The sequence below is a fragment of the Rhodamnia argentea genome, chromosome 10 (genome assembly GCF_020921035.1).
Source record: "Rhodamnia argentea isolate NSW1041297 chromosome 10, ASM2092103v1, whole genome shotgun sequence".
NCBI classification, from domain to species: domain Eukaryota; kingdom Viridiplantae; phylum Streptophyta; class Magnoliopsida; order Myrtales; family Myrtaceae; genus Rhodamnia; species Rhodamnia argentea.
Genome location: NC_063159.1, coordinates 18,335,160 through 18,353,082, shown reverse-complemented (window position 1 = coordinate 18,353,082; position 17,923 = coordinate 18,335,160). Strand labels below are relative to the sequence as shown.

Sequence of the window (17,923 nt, the reverse complement as noted above, 5' to 3'; positions counted from 1 at the left end):
TTTCGTGTTTTTTTAATTGAGTCAATCCGGCTAACTTTGATTGAAAATCGTTGACATGGATGTTGACCATCCTACTTGTAGCGCTCAATGCTAACGCGGATTTTTTAAACAAAATTTTGTAATATTGTAAATCTTATATTTTTTTTCTTTTTTTTTTCCCTTTTTGCTGAGAGCTGGCTAGGGTCGCCGACCACGGGTGATGGCCGCACACCTCTCCTAATCTATACGTCGAGGCCTCTCCCAAAACCGGCGAGGGCATCACAGTCCTTGCCGGATTCGGGTGAGGACACGCGTGCCCTCGCTTTGGCCAGTGAAGGCATCGAGTGAGGGGCCGCGTGCCATTACTTTGGCCAACAAGGGCATTGGGGGAGGGAGTTGCAGCCCTTAACAAGTGCCGGCAACCCTTGCAACAAAAGAAATATAGATAAAAAAACCAAAAAAATTATCAAAAATTTCTATGTCAATGCTAGTCGTGTCACATCACACGGCTAGCATGCACATCAGCAATTTTTGGTCAAAATTAGTCAAATGAACTCAATCGACAATTATCAAAAGATTTAAGACTCAATTGGTAAAATTAAAAAGTATAGAACTGAATTAGCATAAGTACAAATAATTGCTGTTAATTCGCATGGATTCGTCAACGAGGCTCTTTTCAAACATCTTTTTGTCCAAAAAAAGGAGTGTAAGTTTCATAAACTATTGGGACATGTTTCATAAACTATTATTATTTCAACCTAGGTTTCAAACCTTAAGACTTTATTTTCATTTTAGATACAAAGCATAGGAGTAGTTTGTCCAATATTAAGGGACGTTTGAGTTTTTTAACATAAAGAGACGGATGGGTTCACTAGTAAAACCGACAAGAGTCGTTATCTAATTTCCTTATCACTCTAAAAATTCATAGTGTTAAGGATATTTTGATATATTCGAGTGATATTTAGGGTATTTCTTCTTATTCTACGTACCGCTTGGGATTATGCATGTATCTCATTTGATATTGTATATCCTTGATTAATCTTTGATTAATTATATATGGTGTTTCTCTTATAAAGTCTATAAATAGACTGGTGTAATCTTCATTATTACTTATGGAAATACACAAGAATTCCTCATTTCTCTCTTCCACTTTATATTCTTTAACTTGGTATCAGATCCTCCTTTCTCAAGGCAGCTCTAATGATCGCACCGGTGCATGCCCAAAATTCTCCAATTAAACTTGCACCCATCTGTCCATAGCAAAATAAAGCCATCCCATCCACCCATAACAAAATAAAGCCATCCCTTCTTGACAATGCTCATCAAAGTGTCTCTTTTACGTTTGACCAAGCGCCACGACGGTCGTGTTACGACCTCGGCGACACGTTTCCTTGTCGAGCACTCTTCACAGATGTGGCTCTTCTTTCGATGCCAACTATAGAGGCCGCATCGCTCAGTAACTATTTTTCAAGCTAGTCATATAGGCTGTTAACACCGCTCGTATAGGCCGCGTTACTCGCTTATTGATTTGCAAGCCAGCTGAATAGGCCGCTTGATGTTTCCCCTCCGATTCTCAACGTTTCACGTGTCATTTCGAGAAGTTGACTCCATCACTAGATTCATCGCTGTCAAACAATCAACTTAGTGAAATCTCTTCATCAGCATAAGCTTGGATCCATTGTACCCAACGTTGGTTTTTTTTTTTTTTGGGTAAGGTTGTGCCCAACGTTGTTCGATGCCGGCCTCGACCATTTTCGCTATTTGATTTCATGGCGATCGAAGATTTGTTTTGTACACTGTTCGGATTGTTTTTCAAACTCAAGTTGATTTGATTCAACCCACCTTGGCTTTGAGAGGAGATGTTAAGGACATTTAGATATATTCTAGAGATATTTATGGCATTTCTTCTAATTCTACGTATTACTCGGGATTATGCATATATCTCCTTTGTTATTGTATATCCTTGATTGATCTTTGATCGATTGTATTTGGTGTTTCTCTTTATTTAATATTGCCTATAAATAAGCTAGTGTAATCTTCGTTATCGCATATCAAAATATACAAGAATTTCTCGTTTCTCTGAACTGATAGTAAGACTGAGAAGAATCATTATTTTAAGAACATCGCTGAGATTCACCATCTTGACCTTGGACCCATTGCCACGAGAAAAAAAAATAAAAATTGAGATCCATATGGCGCATTGCAGACAATTCTCAATCTGTGTATTCGCCGTCTAGCGTTGCTTCACGGTGGCCGTGGGTTTTCCGGGAAATGTTTTGGGGAGCAGGGAGAGTTTTTGGCTCCGTTTATTTTGCGTACCTTCTACAAATATAAATGGATGATAATTATTTTCATCATCCACACAAAAATGCTTAGAAATAAATCATTTTGAGAAAGAAAACATTTTTCATTGACTCATTAATTCAAAAAATACGAGTGACCATTTTTACGAAAATGCTATCTAAATCATATATTTTTCACGAAACAAACGGAGTCTTGGTAATTTGATATGATTTTGGCGCTCTATTTGAACACGACCATATAATATATTTTAGGAAGTACTCGCTTTCTCTCAGGTACTCCTTAAGCCCAACATGGCCAGGATTGGCATTGCAGTCCAAAACGGAAAGGAGAGAGGGAAAAGATTACATAATTAGGGACAACGATCGTATCAAGTTAGGAAAAATTTCCAAGTAGCTCATGAGCGCCACTTTTTATTTGCGACGTAACTGGCGTGGTTAATCGGAGGAACGTTTAGCTGCTCGCTGCTGCTTTATCGGGACAGGTCGGATGAGGATCGACTTGAGGTTGTCTTTAGTCTCCCGATCCGGAATCCCATGGCCGTCCCCGTACTGATAGAACAATTGAGACGCTCGCGCAAGGTTCAAACAAGCGCCGAGAAAAGGTCCGGGGCACGGGTTGGCACCGATGACGTCTTCGTTCATCTGTTTCCAAGCTTTTCGCACCAGGTTCTTCAGGTGATGTCGAGTCGCTTCTTCAGAAGCTCCCGTTTCGTTCATATAGCAATGGAGTGACTTGAAATTATCTCCTCTCGCCAACTCAGCCTGCATATGCATTTTCCCCATCATCTAAGGTGTCATAATTTGGGTTGCGAAATCGGGCGATCGACATGATAGAGACTTACCGATGAGGTGCTCAAATCGTTCGTGAGCCGAAGAATCAGGGAGGAGGAATACATAACGCTGGGGATACTGCATAAATATTCTAGGGTTTCTCTGGATAGCTTGTCTGAAGTGGTGAAGTAAGAGAAAACCAATACAACATGTCCCCCAATTGATGTCACTGAAGCATTGAGATACTCCTGGAGCGTTGGTTTGTGGCCTTCATGATACCACTTTGCTTCTTCTAACCACGTCTTACCTTGATTTATCCACTGAAAATTTGAAAAAGAATCAAATACCAAAAAAAGCTGTGTGATCTCTGGAGATACTAAGTAAGAAGGAAACTAGTAAGGAGTAAGATAAAAGCATACCAATTTGTGTAAGTAGGGACTGATGTCGAAGCCTTGCGCTTTCATGGTCCAATAGCCAATTTCATTCGTGGTGTTGTACATGGCAAGGAAACAAGTTCTTATCGTTGGAGGAAGCTTGTCGATTTCCGAGATATCCCATCTGCAACATTTCCATACGAGCACGACATTAGTATTGATTTTATGTTAGCATAAGCGTGAGATCTCTAGGAAACTAGGATAATATCACGCACAGACCTCTCGATGAATTTCGTCAATATTTGAAGTTCTTCCCATGAGCCGAAAACGTCATAAACATCGTCCATCAACGTGATCATACACGTGATCTTCGTGCTCATCTCTCTGAAAGCTCCGAATTGTGGTTCATAGACCATTAAAGCATTCCATAAGTAGTGCTCCATTAGTCTATCCCGACAAAACTCCATCTTGTTCAACCCTAAATTTACCCACCACCTAAAAGAGAGTGAAGAACATATGAAAACTCAGACTACTCTTGTTGTTATTGGTTGATTGCTCAAAGGACGGGCTTGATACATATAGTATTAAAACGTTAGTTTAAATTAAAATTATTTTCTTGGACTAGTCCGAAAAGGGAAGGGACCTGTTGGGCTCAGTAGACTGAGGAAGGCCCACAAAATCTTCATTTACAAGGCCCACCTATACTCTCTCTCTTTTTACCGGAAAACCCACCTATACTTAATTAGTCGAGAAAATTATCCAAAAAATTCTAAACTTATTATACTTTTATCAATTCAATATTAAATCTTTCAATTTTGCTGTTAAATCCTAAACCTTTTCACGTTTTGTCAATTAGGTCAATCCGACTAATTTTGACTTAAAATTGCCTATGTGGATGCCGATCGTTCTATGTTGTGCCGATGGTGCTAGCATGAGCAATTTTTTTTTATTTTATAATATCCTAATATTTTGCTTATTTTTTTAAATTTTTTTGTTTTCCTTCTTTACTTTTTTCGTTTTTTTCTTTTTGTCTTTTTCCATTTTTCCTTTTTCTATCCAGTACAAAGAAAAAAGTAAAACAGAAAAAAATAAAAGGGAAAAATAAAAGAAATCGGGTCAGTTTGACTTGACTTGTTCGAAGAAAATCGAAGATTTAGTGGGCCAAAACTTTGCGACCATCTAAGTGCATGCTACAAGACCAGGTACCTGGCTAATTTGCTGACTTCGTCTCTATAAATTGATTGCACCACGTTGAAATCGAGCTTAGCCAAATCGAGCAAGACGGGGTTCCAGCGATCGCACTGAACTTCCTCGTACATGTCCATGAACCATCTGGCCTCCAATCTGTTGGGCCTCCAGTGAACGGGCATGTCCAAAGCGTGATTTACCTTTTTTGCCCAAGTATGGCTTTCCTTCAGATTTTCCAAACACGTAGAAGAGAAAGTCTTGGCTTCATCCATGATGGCTTCACCTTTAAATCCATAGAAGGATGCTTCGTACAGGCTCAATAAACCCTCAACATCTTCCCTTAGGGATTCTTTGAAACTGCTCGCATCTTCTGTCATGAATCTTTCAAACACCCCTGTGCACAAGGCGAACATGTTTGTACATACACAATGATATATCTCTTCAAATGAGACATCGCCTATTTATAATACCTTGCTCCATATTGAAGCCGTTTTGGCGGAGAAGCCTGAATCGGAGCGCCGTGGCATGTAGATCATCATCAAAACTCCAGGCGCTATTGTCTGTGCCATTTATAACGGCTTGCAATGCGCTCTTGATCTCCAGCTCAAAGTGGTATCCCAATCCTAGCCGTTGGACGGCGTCGATCTGCTCGAGCTTCTCCACCCAAGGCATTTCGCTACGGATAAGATCCTTCACTTCTTCCTTCAGCTTCGTGACCCTTTCAACGTGTTCCACCTCCTGCATCAAACGCGACTTCAATATGTTGCTCTATTCCCATTGTTTTGATAATCGAAAAGAACATAAAACAATTGCACGAAAGAGCACTCTATGAGCTCCCTAGTAAGCGGTGTCGTGGTTACCCCATATTCGCCTCTGAGTGACTGAACAAAGTTGTAATCCCAAGCGCTCGGCCGGAAGTTTGCCGAACGCCTCTTCGAGCCGTTGGTCGCCATGGATTGGTGGTGCTGGGGGTGGTCGAAAGGTTCTAAGGAGGCGAGAGAGAATGTGGAGCGTGAGAAGGCAAATGTCGTCGTTGGCTGATGATCGATGTGAAGTTCCAGGTTTCAGCACTTCTATTTAAAGAGATGTTCCATGCGAAGGACCCCGTGCAGCCGCCCTTAATTTCGGATGCATTATTTGTGAGTCCTTCACCAGCTAGAGGCGACGTTGATTTTTGTGATGAAATCAAATCAGCCCAGAATAAACTTCCAGAAGAAACTTATTCTGAACTGGTAATGATTGGTAAGAAATCGTGTGCTCGATGGCGATGGTCTGCTTGTCCCCATTCAGACACGAACATCCCTTCAAAGATCGCAACTTGCGCCGCAACAAGATTGGATTCGGTCCACGCGCCCGGTTCTAACTGTTTGACATTCCTTAGTGCTGGTTTTCATAGTAGCTTTAGGAAGAAGAAGGAAATATGTTCGGAAGAAAGAGGGAATCGTTGAACATCGGTGGATTGGAATTTTCGGACACTTTCCCACCTTTTTTGAACAAGGGCGGATTCTCCTTTTTTTTTTTTCCATTGTTACCCCACTCTTGGATTAAGTTTTAAGTCCCTACATTTGTCTGAAGCTTTGAATGATTAGACTTTCAATGAATTTTAGATATAACTAGATGTAACATTCAAGAAGCTTTACTGATAAGACTTTCAATTCCAACCATTTCGCAAGAGCTAGGGTGATCAACTCTCCACCCGCGCCGCCTTAAACAGTTAAACATAAGATGTTCCTCGGTCATTTTCAAAGCTAGACATGTGTGTGCTCCTACAAAGGAGGAGATTATGTTAGATAATCACTCTAACGTATCGAATTTTAGTTTTAAGTAGATATAATGTTTGCTTTAGTTTTTCTTTATGAAGATGGGATGAGATGAGAATGTTCTAGTCAGAAGTGTTGGAGATATGGTTATCCGTGATTGATATACCTTGATATCGATTGATATCGTATATTTGATACGATTGCGCTTAATTGATTCACTGGAATATTGTATATCAAGGAATTGATTTTTTTCCTTTTTCTGTATATTTCTTACCTAGATTAATTAGACTCTTTGTACTATAAATAGGGTTGTATTCATATTTTTCAATATGAGAAAGCAATACAAATCTTCCTCCCTTTAGCTTTCCATCGATACTCATATTGTGACATGGTATCAGAGTAGGTGGTCCCGAGTTCAAATCTTTCCAGGCCCCTATTTGCCTCCCCAAATGAATATTTCCACGTTTAGTACTAGGCAAAAAGACCGGACTAAGCGTGAGGGGGAGTGTTGGAATATATAAATATTAAACCACGCCTTCTTCTATAAGCGCCAAACCTTTGGAGGAAGTTTTTTCCACAATTCGCTTGATCATGCCAAAAAATCAAGCCACAAAATCTGGAGACTCCCAAGATCCAGAAGCTCTTTCCAACGTCCAAAGAGTGGACGATTTGTCTTCGGATCAACATCCGACCATGGTGGAAGAAAACCAGTCACAGTCCAATGAAGGACGACAGGATCCTATTCTGCCCAGTACATGGCAATTTTATCCAGGTCCATATGTTCAATGGCCTTTTTCAAATCAAAATTTTTCGGGTCCTTCTGGTTTTGGGGCGAATCCATACCCAGCCTATGGACCCGGGTATTTTCCTTTCACAAGCATCACTGGCGGACGACCTGAGCCGGGAGATCCCCTGTACACATCCACGGTCGATGGACCTGAGCTTCGTCTCATCTCACAACCGCTCTCGGGGCCGGAGAACTACTCCGTCTGGTCGCGAGAGCTCCGGCGAGCCCTAATTACGAAAGACAAGGAGGGGTTCATCGACGGAACTGTCCTCGTACCATCCGACGAGCGATTAGCACGACAATGGAGGAAGTGTAATCAGCTCGTTCAGACATGGATCGGTAACTGTCTTACCCCGGAGGTTGCCGCCGGACTACCTCCAACCGAAGACGCGAAGGTTATTTGGGAAAACATACGAGAAATGTATGGAAAGCTTGATAGGGCCAAGATTTTTGGCTTAACTCAGGCTCTATCGGAACTGAAACAAGGAAATCTTTCGATTTCCATGGTTTTCAACAAACTTTCGGGGCTTTGGAATGAGCTAGAAATGGCTGAAGAGAAATTAGAGGGACCAGATGCGACTTTAGCACAATATCAAGCAATCAAGGAAAGGGAGAAGGTAACTCGTTTTTTGCTTATATTAAATGAGAGTTACTTACCATTTCGCAGCCAAATCCTTGCCATGGAGCCCGTCCCCTCACTTGGCCGAATATATCAGCTCGCGGTCCAGGAAGAATCACAACGCTTAGCCTCCTCGGAATATCTAAAAATCGGAGACCGCGTTGTCCTCGCAGCCAAGGCCACGCCTGAACAACGGCTGCTCGCGGTGAGGTCCGGCAATGGCGGATTCAGCGCATCGCCCACGACACTAGGGCTCTTAGGTGAAGAAGACAACCTAATGTCTTCTAAATGGAGCGGCCCTAATCTGTTTGCTCAAACTGACGGCCCTGGACTCATGAGATCTGACAGCTCTAACAACTCCTCACGATTAGATAATGGAGGACTCATCTTCGCCGCACCCAAGTCAGATGGTGCATATCACCCCACAGCAACACCCATGTGGAAGGGATCTAACGGTCATAATTACGCCTCAAACAAATCCTATGCCCAAAATTCCAACAAAGGCAAAGGTAAATTTTGTGATTTTTGCAAGCGTCCTTATCACACTAGGGAGACTTGTTGGAAGTTGCATGGAAAGCCAATAGACAAAGAAAGAAAAGAACGAGATATCTCCATCGCAGCACATGCCAAAGTTCATCAGCCTATCAATGAAGATCAATTCCAAAAAATTATGAGAGCTTTAAGACAATTGGGAACGCAGGATAAGACGAACAGTTATACAGGTATTTCTCATTGCTTAAGCTCCATTTCAAATAAAGCATGGATTATTGATTCAGGTGCTAGTGACCACATAGTTTGCGATGAACGTTTCCTTTCTCAAATTCATGAATCATCCCCTCACAGCTCAAGACTTTTCCCAAATGGAAACAATACTTTCGTCACAAAAATTGGCGATGTTTCACTCAGCCACTCCATCACGTTGAGAAATGTTCCGCTTATCCCCGAATTCCAATTTAATCTCATTTCAGCTTCCAAACTCTGTGAAGACAATTCTCGTCGAGTCATCTTCGATTCCGACGTTTGCTTCTTTCAGGCCCTTTCGACCGGGAAACCGATGGGCTTGGGTAGAATTCACGAGGGACTCTATTTTTGGGCTACACTTAGCAAAAATCTTGATGTTTCACTTTTTCCCTTGAATAAGGGCATCTTGTGTAATGCCAACATCAATAAAAATATTATTCTGTCTCATCAGCGTTTAGGCCATAGCGCCTCTTTTCCTCATCCAAAATGTCCGATTTGTCCTCTAGCAAAACAATCAAGATTACCTTTTTCGAAGAGCACTTCACGTGCCTATACATCTTTTTCTCTCTTACATATGGACATTTGGGGACCATATCACACACCACACCGTGATGGATCTCGATTTTTTCTCACAATTGTGGATGACTATACACGTGCGACTTGGATTTTTCTAATGCAATCCAAGGGTCAAGTCATTTCCCATGTTAAGAATTTTCTTGCCTTAATTAAAAATCAATTCCATAAATCCGTGCAAAAGGTTCGAACCGATAATGCACGTGAATTCTTTAATCATGAGTGTTCCTCTCTGTTTGTTTCAAATGGCATCCTCCATGAAAGTTCCCGTGTCTACACACCCCAACAAAACGGGGTTGTCGAGAGAAAGCATCGTCATCTCTTAGAGGTTGCTCGTGCCATCAGATACCAAGCTTCCATTCCCGAAACGTTCTGGGGAGATTGTGTGGTCACAGAAGCATACTTAATCAATCGAATGCCAACTTGGATCCTAAATGGACGAACTCCTTTCGAGCTACTCTTTGGCAAAAAAAACCAGATATACATCACCTCCGTGTCTTTGGTTGCTTATGTTATGTATCTACCGTGGGTCCTCGGGACAAATTGAGTCCGCGTGCCCTTAAGTGCATATTTATGGGATTCCCTACTCTTCAGAAGGGATATTGGGTTCTTGATCCTTCGATCGGACGATTCTTTGTTAGTAGAGATGTTATTTTTCATGAAGATATTTTTCCTTTCCAAAATGAAAAATCCTTAGAGGAAAAACAGGAACAAACTATCAATCATCGTCAGCTCTTGAGTGAAAAAGATTTATCACCTTCACAGATGGTTATGGTTCCTCAAATGTCATCTCCCATGGGATCTATAGCACCTAATCCAGGTTCGTCAAGAGAAATGGACAACGAGACACCAATATCAGAGGATTCTATAACTCAATCTCCAGATCATAACCCTCCAAGACCGCTCAATGCTAATCCATCCGATCATGTTCCTCTTCGACGTTCAAGCCGTGCAACTCGACCACCGACATGGACGAAGGACTATGTTTGTTCTACCTTAAACTCAACCGGTACATACTATCCAATCTCTTCTTATGTTAGCTATGCTCGTTTATCACCGTAACATATGTGCTGCATTAGTAGAATATCCGAGGAACAAGAACCATCCACGTACAACGAGGCTGCCAAAGATCTCCGTTGGCAACAAGCGATGAAAGATGAGCTACAAGCTCTAATGGAGAATAAAACATGGGATGTCGTTCCTTTACCACCTCATCGCCGGCCCATTGGGTGTAAGTGGGTGTATAAAATCAAATATAAAGCAGATGGTTCCATTGAGCGGTATAAGGCCAGACTAGTAGCCAAGGGGTTTACACAACGAGAAGGTTTTGATTATCAAGAGACATTTTCCCCAGTAGCAAAAGAAGTCACTGTTCGCTCTTTTCTCTCAATTGCTGCCCTCCGTGATTGGCCTTTACATCAGATGGATGTTCACAATGCGTTTCTTCATGGAGATTTAGATGAGGAGATTTATATGGATCTTCCACCGGGTTTACGCAGATAGGGGGAGGATCGAGTATGTCGTCTCCGCAAATCCCTATATGGACTCAAACAAGCTTCTCGTCGGTGGTATGCTAAATTTACAAATGCACTCACAGCTGCAAAATTCAAGCAATCAAAACACGATTATGCCTTATTCACATGGAGTCGAGGTACATCATCCATTTACTTGCTAATATATGTTGATGATATACTCATTATGGGGAATGATGAATCTGCCATCAAGGAATTCAAGAAGTACCTACATTCCACTTTCCATATTAAAGATTTGGGACCTCCCAAATATTTTCTTGGGATTGAAATTGCACGATCAGATAAAGGAATTTGTCTTAGTCGGCGCAAATTTGTCCTAGAAATCATATCCGAAGCAGGACTATCGGGCTCCAAACCAGCTGTCATTCCTATTGAGCAGAATACTAAGTTAACGACGGCTGAATATGATAAGGGATTGTCACCAATGAATGAAGATCCTTTACTCAAGGGTCCTTCTACATTTCGTAGACTTGTTGGGAAGCTTATCTACCTCACTATGACCAGACCTGATATATGCTATGCGGTAAAAATTCTCAGTCAATTCATGCATGACCCAAAACAGTCCCACATGAATGCTGCATTGAAAGTAGTGAAGTACTTAAAAGGATGTCCGGGATTAGGTATACTATTATCTCAAGATAGCAACATGGAGATGACGGCATATTGTGACACGGATTATGCTACTTGTCCTTTGAGTAGAAAATCAGCTACCGAATTCCGCGTCAAATTAGGAAGCTCACTACTTTCATGGAAAACGAAGAAACAATCGACCGTTTCATTATCATCCGCCGAGGCGTAATATCGAGCAATGGCAAAAACTAGTTGTGAGATTGTCTGGATAAGAGGATTGCTTGGAGATCTTGGTGTATGGGTAAGGGAACCAACAATTCTATTTTGTGACAACGATGCTGCTCTTAAACTCGCAGTAAATCCAGTTTTTCATGAAAGAACGAAGCATATAGAAGTAGATTGTCATTTCATCGTAGATAAAATCCAAGATGGGGTGATCAAGACAAAAGGAATCAAGACAACAGAGCAACTCGCGGACATCTTCACCGGACCTCTTTGTCAAAGACAGCATGCATATCTACTAAGCAAGCTAGGTCGACATGTTTTGTAGTATACCCTTATACCGACACGGCACAAACATGACCCACGAACATGGATTGCCACCCCTAATTTCTATCATGCTATTGAATCTCGTATACATGTAACGATTTAGGTCGTTCCTCAATGGCCAAGCCTCTAAAAGAAGTACTCCGACTAAACCACAAAAAAAGGTGACCGTTTGGGGTGCTGCCTGGTTCATTCCTAGCCCTCACACCCAAACGATCACCCTTGTCCTTATGTAATGGGAAAAGTATAAAAAAAGTTTTAATTTATTACATTGATATCAATTCAATCCTAAACTTTGCAATTTGACCAATTTAGTCTTAAACAATTTGCATTTGTGCCAATTTAGTTAATCCAATTCATTTTGGCTAGAAAATCATTGACGTGGACGCCAACCATCATACGCGGTATGATCGGTGCTGACGTAGACATTTTCTATTTTTAAAAAATTGAAATATTTATTATTCCTTTCCATTTTCCCTTTTCATTTTGGTCAGTGTCCGTTGCCAGATCTAACCAAGGGCCGCCTCACTCGCAGCTTGAAAACGGCCGCGATAGCCTTGGGCGAGGCCATTGCGGCCTCGCCAACCACGAGTGAGGGCATGAAGGCCCTTGCCCGCATCCGGCGCAGACCGTGACCCTTGCCACCCAAAATGAAAGAAAAAGAAAAGAAAAAAATTAAAAAAACTATAAAAAGCTCAAAATATTATTAAAATATATCTATTTCAAGGTCGATTGTGCTATATAAAACTGCGAACGTCCACATTGCTAACTTTTTTGTTACGCTTGCCATCATATGGGGGATGAGTTTGCCCACTGTCCACGAACCTCAACATTTTGAAGGTCCTGCTTTGATGCAATTTGTAACAAGGCCGGCCTCAAGCTCCCAATAAGGTATTTTGTGTTACTACGCAAGTGAAGACAATTTAATAGAGGATGATGTTGTTAAAAATCTCTCATCCGATGTGGGACCAAAGTGCAGACGTCGTTCCTCGTCTTTAAGGGAGCAAGCACAGCACAGCATTACCTCATCCTCGCTGCCTATCTCGTAAATGTAGGATGATGATTGTGCAGCGGAATCCACGATTGAGTTAAGACACGTCCAATTTCACGGTAACGCTCCGTTTATTTCACAAAAAATAAATTATTTAAAAAATATTTTCTTAATAATAATTATTCATATCACTTAAAATAATTAGCCATTGCAAATATCAACGATGACTTATATCTTATCATTACCGTAGTTTATGAAAAAGTTCTTCGCTCATTGATTTTTTCTAAAAGATGTACGCGATCAATTTTTGGAAAGAGCTTTTTCAATGTTTGTTTTTCACGAAACTAAAGGAGCCTAAATTTCGTATTAGAAGCTATGTTCTAGCAACCTAATAAGTGATAGGCTATATTGTGCGTTTTTTTTTAATTGTGTAAAACAAAATTTAATGGGTGAACTTTTCTATTATGGTCATATTTGATTAATCAGAAAGAAATTATAGTAAGCATGTTTGGCTAATTGCAATATATATATGATTGCTTTTACTTTTCAAAGAACCGGTATGAGGCAGCCCCACACGCTAAGGCCCTATTTGATTCAGCATTAGGAATGAACATTGGAGATCTAAAGCCCCTTGGTCAAATGCAAATGGTGTTTGGTTCATTTTTTGGTTTACTTTGGGGAGATATAATTGCATCTCAAATGCTCTCCAAAGTCCTTTAGCCCAAAATACCTCTAGAGGTATTTTGGGCTAAATGACTTTTGTGAAATACAACTAATTTTTTTCTTTTAAATTTGTCACATTAGTTTGTCGCCACCCTTCGTCGCCACCAACCAGCCCCCACCCATCGCTACGGCCCACCGATCGCCGCCGTCGCGGCCCATCGCAACCGACCGCCGTCGCCGCTTTCGACCGCTTCTCGCCGCCTCCCGCCGACCGCCCGCTTGTTGACCGTCGAAGCCGCTCGCTGCCGCTGCCACCACCGACCGCCACCGCCGCTCGTCAATCATCGCCCGTCGCCGCTGCCCCTCGTTAGTCGACCGTCGCTCGTCGGCCACCACCGATTGCCGCCGACCGTCACTTGTTGCCATCTCCACCGCCACCACTAATCGCCGCCGCCATCGACCACTGCCTCGATTCACCTCTAATCGCCTTTTTTTTTTTTTTTTCAAAAAGTAAAGATACTTTACAAAGTTCATTTTTCACCAAACAACATTTACGTCAAAATTGTTTTTCAATATGTTTTTAAAATACACTTTACCAAATATTACTTGCATTTTGGAAAAGGCCTTTACCCAAAGGTATTTGTATTTTTTCAAAGACTCTTGATCAAATGCTAAACCAAACAGATCCTAAATTTCCTTAAAGATCATTGAAAACAACATTGTATAGGTTGTCCCTTTGATTTCACCTAAACCATAACCTACCGATTTTTTCTTAAGATTTTCCAACGGTCATCCTCATCATTTTAATGGATTCACATATTTGTACAAACAACTCCATTGAAACTCATGGCATATTTCTGAGTCGAAATAAGCAACCATCCGTCATTACATTTTGGGTCAAATGCTGGGATAAGTACACCATGAATGTCATAACTTGTGTACGGCGTTCACTTGAGTGCCTAACTTTCAAAACATTCACTTAGGTGCCATAACTTTCAAAAATTGTTCACTTGAGTGTCATGTCGGAGCAAAATCGTTCACTTGAGTGCTACAATAACTTTTCAGGCGTGCCGCGTCGCCTTTCCGGCGGCCACGTCAGCTTTTCCAGTGTCCACGTCAACATGACACTCAAGTGAACGCTTTTTGAAAGTTATGACACTTAAATGAACATTTTCAATGTTATGGCACTCAAGTGAACGCCGTACAAAAGTTATGACACTTCTAGTATACTTTTCCCGTCAAATGCTTGATCTCCTGGTTATGAGAACTTCCAAATCATTTAATTTACTTATAGCAATCTTCACTTAGATACGATTAATACGTAAGAAAGATTAGAGCGGAAGAGAAGGGCCAAAACTTCCGAGAACATCACATTCTAAGAAAATTAAGAGAATAGTTCAGCAAAAGTGGAATGAAAGCCAAATAGAGTGGTCTCTCTTTTGCCAACTGTCAGAGTACAATGTCATTTTTGTCCAAATCATGATAGGTGGATTGCTCAATAAATGACCGAAATACATCGAGTCAAAGGCACAATCTATCCTTTCGTGTTAATAGGAGTCTATGGAGAAACTTACGCAACATAGGTTGCTCTCATATTCGTATTCTTCTCCCTAGCTTTATAAATGCAATTAATCTTAATGAGCAGAGATGATGGACCAGAAGGGTTAGGTCCTTCCTACATTTTCGGCATAGCCATTTGACCAAAACAAGTTGGCCGAAAGTAGAGATGGCCCTCTAAAAGTGACTACATCTTGGTCAATCGGTGTTATCGGACTCTGGAAACATATTAGCAAGTTGAATCTTAAGATTTGATCAACAAGTTATAATTTGACAAATCTTAGTCATTGGACGACAACAACATGCGACATGTTATTGTACCTCAGAATATTCCATGTTTGATGGCTAAAAGAAATATCCTTCTCGATTTGAAAGGCTGGAAAATCGTCGCTCTCGTCGGGTCCCTAATGACCTATTAATAATTCATACCTTTTTCTCTTTTGTAGCCCATCACATTGGGTCGAAAATGGTCCTACTCCAATTGATCCATTGAATCAGTTTTGACCCATTTTCCATGGATAAAAATTATCCAAAAAGTCATAAACCTATTATACTTTGACCAATTCAATTTTAAATCTTTTAATTTGGCCAATTAAGTCCTAAACCTTTTAACACTTCTCCAATTGAGTCAATTCGATGAATTTTAACCAAAATTCGTTGACGTGAATGCCGAGCATCCTATGTGGCATAGCCGTAACCGATTTGGAAAAAAAAAAAAATTTTTTTCTTTTTTCTTTTCCCTTTTTTTTTCTACCAAACCCGGCAATGGTCGGTGGCCAACCCTCCCCGGTCATAGGTGAGGGCCGGCCACGGGCAAGGGTTAAGCCCTCGCTTAGTGGTCGACGAGGATCGTTGGCCCTCGCGTGTGGTCGGTAAAGTTGGCTAGCGACCCTCATTGGATTTGATAGAAAAAGAAAAGTTAAAAGAAAGAAAGAAAAAGAAAAGAAGAAATGAAAAAAAAATTAAAAATTAATTCCTCGTAAAAAATTATAAAAAAAAAAAACTATTAATGTCAGCACCAACCGTCCCATTTGGCACTATCAACTTTCAAGTCGACGATTTTCGATTAAACTTGATCAGATGAACTCAATTAGCAAAGTGTCAAGAGGTTTATGACTCAACCGATAAAAGTAGGACTAAACTGGTTAAAGTACAATATGTTTAGGACTTTTTGGATAATTTTCTCCATTTCCATGTTATACAAATATATTGACACAAATCTAATCCAACACATGTTACTAAAACACTTCTATACTTAACCTAATCTACGAAACTCATACCTCAACCGAGGCGAGAGCACATAGTGATCGAGCATGAGATCAAATGAGTGTGAGAGAGAATGAAGAGAGAGTTATAGAAGTGAGTTGGGTCTAAGTAAATTGTTAACCATATAACACCCATCGTTTTTTGGGTTTTACCAACTTAAACCCACTTGTGACTCATACCCATATAAGAACTTAGCCCATCAAATATTGCCCTTCCATTAATTCAAGTTGAGGGACAATATGAAATTTTTTTATGTAGTTTATGGACTAAGTTGAACATGTACAAAAAATCCAAAGATCACATTGAATAAATTAAAATTTTATGGACCACATTGTACATTAGGATAAAGTTCAGGGAACACATTGAATAAATTTAAAGTTTATGGACCATTTATGTAATTTTTCGTTAAAAATTTATTTTTTTGGGCCTATTTGTGCTCAATAGACCAAGAAAGGCTTCATCTCAGGGGCCCGTTGCTATTAAGGGTGAGCAAAAAAGTCCGCCCGGACCGGACCGAGACCGATGGTCCGATTTCCAATTTTAGAGGGATCCGGTTCGGTTCTTGATTCCTAAAATTGGAACCGGTGACTGGGTGGTCCGGTTCCCGATTCCAGGCCTAGGACTAGACCAAACCGGTCTTTTTCTTTAGATGATGGGTACGATATTTGTAGCTGTAGTTGTTTGATTTTGAAGGGCTTTTCTCGGTTGCATTAGCTTTGCTGTTGCGGAGCGAATTTCCTCTCTTGTGGATCTTCGATTGCATGTCTTGTTTTGACTTTTGTTTGTTGTTTGAAGGGTTCATTTTCTTTTTGGTTCTTTGCTTCACAATTTAAGGGTTCTTGCTTTGCCTTTAACTGTATCTTTCGTTTGTGGGGACTTGCCAATTTTTTAAAATAATTAGTTTCTCTTATCTCTAACTCTTACTTTTTTTTTAATTTTTATTTTTTAAAAATAGAGAGCGAGAGTTGAAGCCCACACCCCTAATACTAGTGTTCTCACCTTCTAATTTCTTACTAATAGGGTCGCATGTCTGGTGATGAATTTATTCAAGATTACATATGAATATGAGGTGTCGAAGTATATTTTATTGCTTTTGCACGAGACTTATATTGATAACAGTGCTCTCAAATGGATTAAAAGTCAATGTATTTTCGGTATACGTCGAACATCGTTCTTATATTTGTATTAGAGAGAGATAACTAACGTATTCCGCAGATTCAATTGATCAACATTGTAATGCTTATCTATTTTCTGAACCGTAGTCAAGCCCATAAAATTCTTTGGTATTAGCCATCGCCAAAATTTCGAAAGATTACACGTAAAAAAACTGTATGAGAAGTGAGAACTTTTCACCGTGTCTGTTTGACAGGCAGCCCACACTTCACAAAAGCACAATAATATATGCATCACATCATGCTATGAGTTCCCTTTCCTTATACAGTGGCAATCATCCCGCGATTTGTTCTCATTCCCCCAATTTATTGCCATGCGATACAAGATAAGAGAGTTTTGCTAGCATAATAATTTTTGCGTGAGTAACAACATGTTGTGGACTCCAAATCTTCTAAGTTGTGGAACCACAACAATTTCTAATTATTTGTTATGAATTTTTTCGCATCCCAAAACATATTAATCTCACAATGGGTCGCATAACTATTTCTATAGACAACGTGGTCACTGTTTCTTTTTCGGCGAGATTAAAG

The 17,923-nt window shown here is 40.5% G+C and overlaps 1 protein-coding gene across 1 annotated transcript; it reads right to left on the bottom strand.

The window, feature by feature from the left end:
• Positions 1-2,691: 2,691 nt before the first annotated feature.
• Positions 2,692-5,568, bottom strand: LOC115752364 (beta-bisabolene synthase-like). The gene is made up of 7 exons (XM_048271846.1): positions 5,476-5,568; positions 5,086-5,383; positions 4,634-5,009; positions 3,707-3,922; positions 3,473-3,611; positions 3,125-3,373; positions 2,692-3,044 (listed from the first exon to the last, which is right to left on the bottom strand). Exons 1-7 carry the CDS (start codon positions 5,566-5,568, stop codon positions 2,718-2,720), a joined length of 1,698 nt encoding a protein of 565 aa, XP_048127803.1. The 3' UTR covers positions 2,692-2,717.
• Positions 5,569-17,923: the final 12,355 nt, after the last annotated feature.

Coding starts and splice junctions, on each gene's coding strand:
- LOC115752364 (XM_048271846.1), bottom strand. CDS start 5,568: ATGGCGACCAACGGCTCGAAGAGGCGTTCGGCAAACTTCCGGCCGAGC. Junction 3,923..4,633: donor GAAGTCAGCAAATTAGCCAG/GTACCTGGTCTT, acceptor ACTCTCTTTTAG/GTGGTGGGTAAATTTAGGGT. Junction 3,612..3,706: donor TTGACGAAATTCATCGAGAG/GTCTGTGCGTGA, acceptor GAAATGTTGCAG/ATGGGATATCTCGGAAATCG.